General features: G+C 36.5%; 2 protein-coding genes across 2 annotated transcripts in view; one reads left to right on the forward strand and one right to left on the reverse strand.

Moving 5' to 3' along the window:
- Nucleotides 1-152: 152 nt before the first annotated feature.
- Nucleotides 153-8,370, reverse strand: LOC107588027 (UPF0061 protein YdiU-like). Its single transcript, XM_016276013.1, has 20 exons — nt 8,161-8,370; nt 7,966-8,084; nt 6,360-6,488; nt 6,222-6,286; nt 3,883-3,939; nt 3,658-3,756; nt 3,396-3,463; nt 3,266-3,290; nt 2,673-2,735; nt 2,520-2,589; nt 2,355-2,427; nt 2,167-2,250; nt 1,779-1,908; nt 1,652-1,696; nt 1,496-1,577; nt 1,147-1,239; nt 973-1,052; nt 846-889; nt 430-509; nt 153-288 (listed from the first exon to the last, which is right to left on the reverse strand). The coding sequence occupies exons 1-20, from the start codon at nt 8,324-8,326 to the stop codon at nt 166-168; spliced, it is 1,695 nt and encodes a 564-aa protein (XP_016131499.1). The 5' UTR covers nt 8,327-8,370; the 3' UTR covers nt 153-165.
- Nucleotides 8,371-9,272: 902 nt separating this feature from the next.
- The window catches only part of pdss1 (prenyl (decaprenyl) diphosphate synthase, subunit 1), a 15,679-nt gene continuing 14,113 nt past the window's right edge, over nt 9,273-10,838 (forward strand). Inside the window, exons 1-2 of the mRNA XM_016276101.1 lie at nt 9,273-9,486; nt 9,809-9,874. Of these exons, the coding sequence (XP_016131587.1) occupies nt 9,343-9,486; nt 9,809-9,874 (210 nt within the window). The 5' untranslated portion in view covers nt 9,273-9,342. The remainder of the gene's footprint in view (nt 9,487-9,808; nt 9,875-10,838) is intronic.

The raw sequence follows: 10,838 nt of genomic DNA on the forward strand, positions 1-10,838 counted from the left end.
TGTCAGTAAATACGGTCTTGCAAAGTTAACTGTTAAACAGATTCTGGCAGGCCTTACTGAGTTCTTATTTAGATGCATGATGCAAAATTTCACATGCTTGTGTAGAACTGCAGAATGTTTTGATGCAAATGAATGTTCAAGTTATGCTTACATTGAGAACATAGATTAGGAAGAACAGCTGACCCTCAGCTGCTGAGCCCAGGATGGAGGTTTACTGGAGTATCCGGCTCTCTCAGCCGCCTCCTGCTCCACAAACGGCTCTGTTAGAGTCTTCTGCAACAGCGCCACCTAGAAATACATCATACGACATTCTATCACTTATAAAAAATAATAGTCTGCCTGAAAATAGTAGATTTTGTGTAATTGTCTGGCCTACAGTACATTTCAAAGTAACATATTAAAGCAAAAGTTCATCACATGCAGTCATACCTCTGAAAAGTCATTTTTCTCTGCTTTTCTGATAGCAGATTCAGCCATCCAGTTCCTCAATACATACCGAGGGTTGACTCCTGAAAAATAAAAACAAAGCAGTCAACACACATAACGACATAACACATAACAACATTACCATTCAAAAGTTTAGCGTCAATAATTGCAATGATGCTGACAGTAACGGTGCTGAAAATTCACCTTTGCCATCACAGGAATCAATAAAATTTTAAAATATCAAAATAGGAAACTCTAATATTATTTCACTATATTACTCTTTTCACTTTTGGTCAAACAAATGCAGCCTTGGTGAGCATATAAGACTTCTATCAATAGCATTCTAAAAAAAAAATCTTTTGAATGGTAGTTTGCTGTACTGTAATGTAACAATATATACAACACAGACCAAAAAATACCTTGCATTCTGTCTTGACGTGCTGCATCTGAGTCACTTTTCATCCTTTAAGAGACAGAGATTAAAACATCGAGAGATGTTCATTTCAATGCTCTAATGTATGCGAGTGTAGATTGCAGCAATGTTACCTTGACAAACGCTTTAAATACAGCTGAACCCAGTCTCTGAAATACTCATGTGATAAGAGGTCTGACAGAGCCCACATCGACTGTTAAGAGAGACACAGTTAATGGACTGAAATCATTATTATATAAATCATGGATGTTGCAGCTGCTGTGGGTGTGAATGGTGTGGAAATGTACCGGAGGAAAGGATCCCGTCTGAAGCTGGGACAGAGTGACTTCACTCAGCTGTCTGAAAGTCATGGTGAAGTCTGCTCCAGTGTCCTCCATCAGCTTAAACCAACACATCACACACCATACATTATACATTTAACTCTACAACGTTATACATGTAATTCTACTCTTTGTGTTTACTGCAGTTATTACAACAGGACACTGAACTTTATTTGATAGATTTGGTCATTTAATACCGTATGGAATTAAAAAAATCTAACAGTAAAAGTTTAGTAAAAAATGAAAATTTTTTTATAAATAAATGAATGTATATTTCTCTCTCTCACACACGCACGCACACACAGCTAATATTTACCTTTAGAAGAAATGCAATCACATATGAATCCTTTTCTTGATTTCCCAGAAAGCCTAACTTTGCTTTGAACAGTTCATGGAATCTGTAACAAAATTCGAAGAATTAGATTAGAATAATTAATACAGTGTTCAGTGTACAGTTTAATGGCATGCTGACCTTTGATGGTAGGTTTGTGAATATTCTTTCAGTGTTTGCTGACACCTGAAATGAACAAATGAAATGATACATGAATCACCCGTTTCATTCCAGATCAATACAATCAGAAAATAAAAAGAGCTCTTACTGTGACAGCTGATCTGGGGTCAGCAGTGGTTTCAGAGCTTCTAGAAGTTTCTGTAGATTGAAGAGGCCCACATTAGCCTGAGCTCCTATACTGTACCGGCCCTCATCATCAGATGTGTTGGGGACAAAATCTATACAGAAAAAAAAATGCTGTAGCAATGTTGTTTTTTTGGTAGGTTAGTTTCATGTTCACTTAATAGAATAGAATACAACAATTAATGCAGCAATAATTAATTTTGTACTGAACTATACTTAAAAAGGAAAATTGTATGAATTATATATGATACGTATATATTCACACACGTTACATGTTATGCTATACAACAAACTTTAAACTATTACAAGAAAATGGTCCCTAATATTTTGAAGTATGGGAAAAAGAAAGTTACTTGGGTCATACGATTCCATAAATCCAAACGGGCCATAGTCAATAGTAACAGAAAGCAGACTGAAGTTATCGGTGTTGCATACTCCTGCGTGAAGATGCAGATCATATGGTTGAACATTTTGGGTATTCAGCTCAATCTATAATATAACAGTCTGTGATAATTAAATTAGTAAAGAAGAGTCAACTAACCATGCGCAAATCCAACTGACATCCAGAGGGCGATTAAATGTGCGGTTTCATTCACCACTCTAGAGAAAAACACCTGAAACCCAGTGAAATATAGTCAAGCTGGTTAGAAAGTATAAAATAACTCTGTATTACAACTAAACATAAGAGAGACACTGAGATACATACCACATACTTGTCAGGGTCATTCATCGCAATAGATTTAAAATACTCTTTAATTATAAAGTCCAATAATGTCCTAAAAATGAAATACAGAAAAAAACATTAAATGAGAGTAAGTCTGAGAATAAATATTACCCTCCTGAGTTAAAGTTAATTTACCGCAGGACATCTAACTCTCCGGTTCTAGTTAGTATCTCCAGCGAACCAATACGAAACCAGGACCTGGCCAGACAGAAAGCAGACTGAAGTTATCGGTGTTGCATACTCCTGCGTGAAGATGCAGATCATATGGTTGAACATTTTGGGTATTCAGCTCAATCTATAATATAACAGTCTGTGATAATTAAACTAGTAAAGAAGAGTCAACTAACCATGCGCAAATCCAACTGACATCCAGAGGGCGATTAAATGTGCGGTTTCATTCACCACTCTAGAGAAAAACACCTGAAACCCAGTGAAATATAGTCAAGCTGGTTAGAAAGTATAAAATAACTCTGTATTACAACTAAACATAAGAGAGACACTGAGATACATACCACATACTTGTCAGGGTCATTCATCGCAATAGATTTAAAATACTCTTTAATTATAAAGTCCAATAATGTCCTAAAAATGAAATACAGAAAAAAACATTAAATGAGAGTAAGTCTGAGAATAAATATTACCCTCCTGAGTTAAAGTTAATTTACCGCAGGACATCTAACTCTCCGGTTCTAGTTAGTATCTCCAGCGAACCAATACGAAACCAGGACCTGGCCAGGCGCAAAACAACCGCTCCTGATGGACACAGAGAACAATCACATGCCATGATTTATAAAGATAAAGACTGATCAAGAACAAAGTGTTCATTTACAGTATTTTTTCATCTGATTGTAGTTTTACCTCTTTCTTTTATGACATTGGCGTTATAAAACTGATCCCTCCATACAGGCTCCTCACTTACAACCAGACTGAAAAAAAGCAAAACAGCAAAATTTGAAGGTGGTAAATACAGTATTAATGTTTTTGTGCATGCCCATTCATTCTCTCCCACCTCACTAATTAGCATAAGGCATCTTCGCATATGTACGCATACATAAGAGACTGTGTATAAAGCACTATTTTACACACATATAAAATAGTGTATGATGTGTATTTTATGCACCTGAGGGCTCTGCTTGTGGGAACCCCCAGAAAATGCATGGCTTCACTGCACAGGAACTCCCTCACAGAGGAGCGAATCACAGCCCGTCCATCACCAGACCTATGCACACAACATCATGACATGACATATATATACTGTATAACAACTAAGAAAAATAATTATGTATTTCTTAAGATAACACACAGTATAAAGCAAATACTGTGAAACCACAGAAGCAAAATTCACCTTGAGTACGGTGTCTTTCCTGAGCCTTTCAACTGGAGTTCCCATCTTTCACCTTTTCTGGATAAAAAAAGAGAGACTGTAGACTGGCCTACTCTCATTCAGAACACCTGTCACATTTCTAAACTGAGATATCTTCATTGTTCAGCTGCATGCTTAAATGAATAGTTCACCCAAAAATAAAAAATTGCCACACATTTACTCACTCTCAGGCCATCCAAGATGCAGGTGACTAACTTTCTTCAGTAGAACACTGAAGATGATATTTAGCTGATTCATAATATGCAAGTTAATGGGTACCGTCACACTGAGAGTCTAAAAAGCTGTTACAGGAAAAACTAAATTAATACTTGTAGCTTCTGATGCTATATTGAGGTCTTATGAAGCAAAACAATTGATCTGTGCAAGAAACTGAAGATTATTTACAACATTATATACCTGTACTCCATAGCCTCAGGCAAACAGCATTGGAGCTCAAGGTTTCTGTTGCATGATTATGCATGCGTGGTAGCAAAGTCACGTGTGAAGTGATGCCATTGCTGTTTACAACGGAGAAGGAGGACACGTGTGCATACCTCAATATATCACCAGAAGCCACAGGCATTACTTTTGTATTTCCTGTAACTGCTTTTTGTGACGGCACCCATTACCTTGCAGATTATGAATAAACAAAGACCATGGGTTCAGCTAAAAATCATCTTTACTGTTCTACTGAAGAAAGTCACCTATATCTTGGATGGCCTGAGCATGAGTAAATTAAAAGAAAATGTCAATTTTTTGGTGAACAATTCCTTTAAACATTGTGTAATGCCGAGTTCACACTGCACGATTTTAGCCCGATTTTTCACTCGCCGGGCAGGTTTTGCAAAATCGCCGACAAATGCCCGAAATCGGAGGCAAATCGGTGCTCGTTCACGTGAGAGACAATCACGCGGTGTGAATTATCAAAGACGTGATCTGAGGGAATCGCCGATGCGATGCGATGCGTCGCCGACGCCCGTGAAATATTTGCCATGCTAAATATCTGGAGCTGTCGGTGATTCAAAATCATGCTGTGTGCAATGAGTTCTGACTGAAAAACACATCGGCGATGACCTACAGCCAATGAGAGACCAAGATACAGGGCAGAGGGAAGTTCGGGGAGGAGTTATATGAAACGTAGTTTGCGGACCAGTGTTACCAAATACGCGATTGCCGCCGGTTGTTTTTATGTCAGCAGGTTGAAGCGACCCCAATAACGTGATATTTAGGCCCTGGAATGGGAATTTTACACTGCAAAAAAAATTCCGTAAAATTTATGGTAAAAAACCGGCAGCTGTGGTTGCCGGAATTTTACCGTAAAAAGTACAGTAGCAACGTTTTAGGTTTTTATGGTTTTAACTTAAATTTACAGTTAAATACCGTAATTTCATTAACTGATATAATGTTAATATACCAACCTATTTGAAGTACTGAAATCTGTTATGTACCTTTGTAATACACTGATAACCACCAAATGCAGGTGGTGATGAGAAAGTCACATGATGAACCAAAGCCCATCACAAGCAGCTTTTAAATAATAACATATATAGAAGGTGCACAGTGTAATTCACACAAACACCATCACGGTAACACATATGAAACTGAAATAATGCAATAAACATTCATTTAACAACATTAGGTGTAACACACAACCCTAATATACAAAACTGATAAGAAAAAACTAAGAAACATAGTTATTTCAACAAAAAAAAACATCAAATTTGAAATGTAACGCAGGGAATTCTGGGAATGTCAATTTACGGTTATTGACTGTAAATTATACGGTATTTTTCACTTCCAAAAACGGTATACTACCGTAAAATTTATGTCCAATACATGTAATGTCCAATACAGTTTTTCACCGTATATAGTAGGGGAATTTACCGTTAATCATTTAACAGGTTTTTACTGTAGCAGTCTTTTACCGTTAAATTCACGGTCATTTTTTACAGTGTACCAGGAGAACCCCGCCAAAAAAATGTGTATTTTACCCCCCGAACGCGATTTTTACTGGGGGACCCCCTCGAAAGCAATTGGGCTATTTTCAGGCTAGTTTTGAGTAGTAATTGGGCGGGTTTTGTAGCGAAAACCTGGCAACCCTGCACTAGACAGCGTTATCGGTGATTCTCCCTATTGTAAAGTCAGTGTGTAACCTCCTGTCATTGTTCCATCGTGCAGTGTGAACACAGCAACAACTGAATGCTACCCCAGATAGTCGTTCAGTGTGAATTGAAACCAACAGTGATGCAACGTCTTTGAAAATCGTGCAGTGTGAACTCGGCATAAGATGATGAGAGTTTAGAGATTATAGAGACATTTACCTGTTTGCATATTCACCCAGCAAATGTACTCTTCCATCCCCCAGCTGTCCTGCCCAATAACCAAACTATAAAAAATAATAATCAAACAACATAGTTGAAATTATGCCATTGCTGTTAGGTTTGAAACTTCAGTTTTACCTGATGGCCCCCGTATCTGTGTGCCAGTGGAATCGAGCCAGGAAACAGTTTTCCACCACTGACACAAAGAACAAATTCTTCATTCTGAATCACAGACTCATTCAGATCCAAAATATTCCTCAACACATCCTGAAATACACATAAAGAGAATCAAATATGTGGAAACAACATTTACAAAAAAAGTATTGTGGTGGTACAGTGATGAATTTGATGATGCCATTGTACTCTCATAAATACAAAGGCATTGACAAGCATTTAGACAAGCTTGATTGAATTCCTGTTTCTCATGAAATCAGTTTTGTCAAAACAAAGAAAAAACAAGTTGATTAGGAATTGATAAGCTGAAAACTGAGATCTCTTCGAAATAAATACGTAAATACGACAAATTAATTAACTCATTACAATAAGTTAAATGCTCGTGACAAACACATATAGCTCAAATGCTATGGATCATTTGTACACTATGTAATAGTAGGTGGTCCATAATTTTGTTTTGATGAAGTGGTCTGCCACCCCTTGTGATTTTTCTTTTAGTATTGAATGTGCACAAACCCTAATTTTAACACATTTTAATGGAAAACAACTTGTACTTGTAGACAATATAATATTGATTATATAAAAGGCCACTTAAGGATATATTTAAAAAAGCACACGTTCTTATCATTTTAAGGGGTCATATGATGCGATTTCAAGTTTTCCTTTCTCTTTGGAGTGTTACAAGCTCTTGGTGCATAAAGAAGATCTGTAAAGTTGCAAAGACTAAAGTCTCAAATCCAAAGAGATATTCTTTATAAAAGTTAAGAGTCAGCCACGCCTACCTAAAATGCCTCGTTCTAACACGCCCCCACATGTCTACGTCACTATGTGGAAATATTAGCATAATGCCGCCCAAATGTGCACGCAAAGAAAGAAGGCGTGGTTTCAGGAACAGCAGTTAGTGTTGAAGCAGCATGTCAGGGAGACGCTGTGTATTTCAGTGTGAAAGCAGAAGCACTTTATTTGGCCTTCTGGAAGTAGATGCAATTAGGAATCATTGGTTAAGATTTATTTACAACAGAACAGCACGACCCAGATGTTCGAATTTGTGCAACGCATTTTATGGACAACGGTTATATATATATAAGTTTAAATAGAAATGCCATTCAAGTACATTTCAGTTTACCAATGTAAATTTGTCCGTGCATTTGTTAGTACACTTTAACCGTATTTTAAATACAAAAGAAGTGATGAACGTAACAATTATAAAGATGTACATACGTTCTACTTAAATAGGTCTCTGCAGATCAGCTAACTGCATTTAATATGAATTTAAACTTTAATAACTTTTCATTTTATTGCAATTAAGTGTCCGAAAAGATTACATTCTGTTCACACTTGAGTATATTTATTTAATCTACATTATTTCAGTAATGATACTTTTGTTAAAAGTATGCTGATGTGTATTATTGTGTATAAGGGCATGAATAAATTATGATGATGACTTTATTACTTTTTTTTTGAGGTGAACAAGAATAGTAATAAAGAATGGTTGGATGTGACCAAACTTTTGACTGGCAGCTACCATTTTTCAATTCGAGAAGCACAGTTTCACCGAAGGGTTAGTTACCTGTGACACAGCAGCCAGTGTCAGGGGCTCTTTCAGAGGGGTGGGCTGACACTCTGCAAACACACAGCCCTTCACAGCACGAATAACAGGACCACCCACCTCATCAAGAGGGAGAGCATCTGGAAAACACAGACAGCGATTCAATCACAGTCGAGGTGTAACACAGCATGTTTACACTCATAATGTAAATCTTACCTGAAAGTTTATGTGATAATGTCAGTGGTATTTCTCCACAGAAGTGATTCTGCTCAAAGTCTCGTTCGTTACAACTTTGACTCTCACAGAAGTCTTGTTGGTCCCTGCATGTCGTGCTAGCGACGGCCGAGAACAATAACAATAACGTGAAACCATGTTTTGTCATTACATCAATCTCACAAACATGAAGTTATTCGCATCCGTACTTCACCTCATCACGGAACTAGAGGAGAAATCAGCACTATTTGCTTTGTCACACAAACAATACTCCGACGCTCGACTAGGGGGCGCTCGGGGGCTCAAAATGCCATGTGACTCTCAGGCCTTTTTTCTTTAGTGCCTACAAAATACAACTGATTAAATCTATTAATTTTATAGATTCAGAACCTTTGTTTTCTTCCTTTTAAGCCACCTCCCCGTTTTTCTATTGGCTATTAAACCTCATCTGGACACTTTTACCTCCAGCAACCCCGAGTCATACAAAAATTATTTCATTAATAATCAATATTTATTGTTGCAATAATTTATTTGATCTATTAACACATGTATCTATTTATATCTATTGACTAAAATAACGATAATATAATTTGTAAAAAATAATTATTATATAATTTGTTATACTATATATATATATATGATATTTTTATAATGTTTATGTATGCTTGAATTTATTTATTTTATTAACATTTTATTTTATAATATTACTTATTAACATGTAACTATTAATAATTGAAATTGAAATAATTAAAAACAACAACAACAACAATAATAATAATAATAACACTTACAATTATTTATAATTATTATTTATAATTTATAAGAGAAAAGTTATGGACCACTATAACACGCCTATTTTATAACCCTTACACGGTTTTTATTTTATTTTATAATATTATTTATTAACATGTAACTATTTATAATTAAAATTGAAATACAACAATAACAACAATAATAATGATGATGATGATAATAATACATATTTTTATTATTATTATTTAGAATTTACGAATCTGACCAATTAGAGACAAGTTATGGGCCACCATACCACGCCTATTTTATAACCCGTACACGCCAAATGGCCCTCTTTCAACAGCAGCACACCACGTGACATCTCTTCCGGTTCGGTAACGGACGTGACGTCACGGGGCATGTGCGGCTCCTCGGTGGGGAAGCATCTTCAGCATGGCGGTGCCGTGGAGCCGATGCTGGAGGAGCAGCCCTGGAGCGGCTGTGCTGCTGGACTGGTGTTGCGGGTTCAGCAGAAGAGCTTTCACTCACGCGGCTTCAGGAGGCGGAACAACAGAGAGCTCCACCGCTGCGACGCAGGTAGCGTCCACACTGACGCGCAGACATGAAGGTCACCAGTGTGAGCCAATGAATGACAGACAGCTGCCTTACACTGAGTTTACACGAGGACTGCGAATGTTTTGCGTTGTAACAGTGTTACAATTCTTATATCGTATAATGTATATGGAGTCGGTTTTATAAGGAACGAAAGGAGTCTTGACTGAACTGTGTTAAAGGTCAAGAACTCATGTTACAGAATGTCACTGGTGCAGAAGAATGCTTGACAGGAAGTCTTGTGTTCCGGTTTGATGGGTACTGCACTACTTTTAGCTTTATGTGATTTACTATTTATGTTTTTCAGGTTTTATTCCGGCAGGGCCCTGTATATAATTTTAACGAACCAATGACTATTGCAAGGTATGTCAATGTCACATATGTGTACTAATTAATATAGTACTATTACAATACTAATACATTCATTTGTATGCATAACCGGGGCAAGTTGTCACATGGGGAAGGTGTCACAACATAACTAAGAGGGTCAACTTTTTAACAATTTTAGTTATGTCTACAGTGTATTTCTAACAGGCCAAATTAGCTGTTTGGTGTTTTTACATGAAAATTATGTGAATTAATTACAAAACATTAGAATTTTATACACTAGTTCAAAAGTCTAAGTAAGAGGTTTTCTTTATTTTTAATTTTTTTTAAAGAAATTAGGTAACACTTTATTTTAAGGTGTCCGTGTTACACATGTTACATGTACTTACTGTTATAATTAGAGGTCGACCGACAGTGGATTTTGCCGATACCGATAGCTAGGTTGGACCACACTGGCCGATACCGATTAATTAACCGATAGTTTTAAAATTGATACTGAACAAAAACTAAAATAGTGCTTTATTAACAAAACAGTACTGAACCATACTAGTAGTAATAATAATAATAAAAATGTTGAAATGAACACACTCTAACAAGGAACAATACTTTCATTACACAGCTTTCATTATTATTAATGCTACAAATGGACTCTTATTTTAAAGTGTTACCATTTCATTTCAACTGTCATGCTTAAAGATGCACATCTTTAAATATAAACACAAAGGCCATAGCATTACAATTATATACATATGGATATTGCATGTATACTCTCACACTTTAACTGCTTCTATTCTTGAACACTTGATGATTATCTAATCAAAATAAAAGCGCAGCGCTGAGTCTAGGAGAACTCACACACACCCTGGACGCGTCGCGTTCAACTCGAGCAGCGGTCTAGAACAGTTTATTTAATCACCAAACGGACACAAGTTTACTTCAAGAATGAACAATTTGACATGGATGAGTTTGAAGTTCGGTGTTTAAAAAACGGAGCAAACGGAAAGAGAAAG

Source organism: Sinocyclocheilus grahami, unplaced genomic scaffold (assembly GCF_001515645.1).
Source record: "Sinocyclocheilus grahami isolate Dianchi unplaced genomic scaffold, SAMN03320097.WGS_v1.1 scaffold98.1, whole genome shotgun sequence".
Taxonomy (NCBI): domain Eukaryota; kingdom Metazoa; phylum Chordata; class Actinopteri; order Cypriniformes; family Cyprinidae; genus Sinocyclocheilus; species Sinocyclocheilus grahami.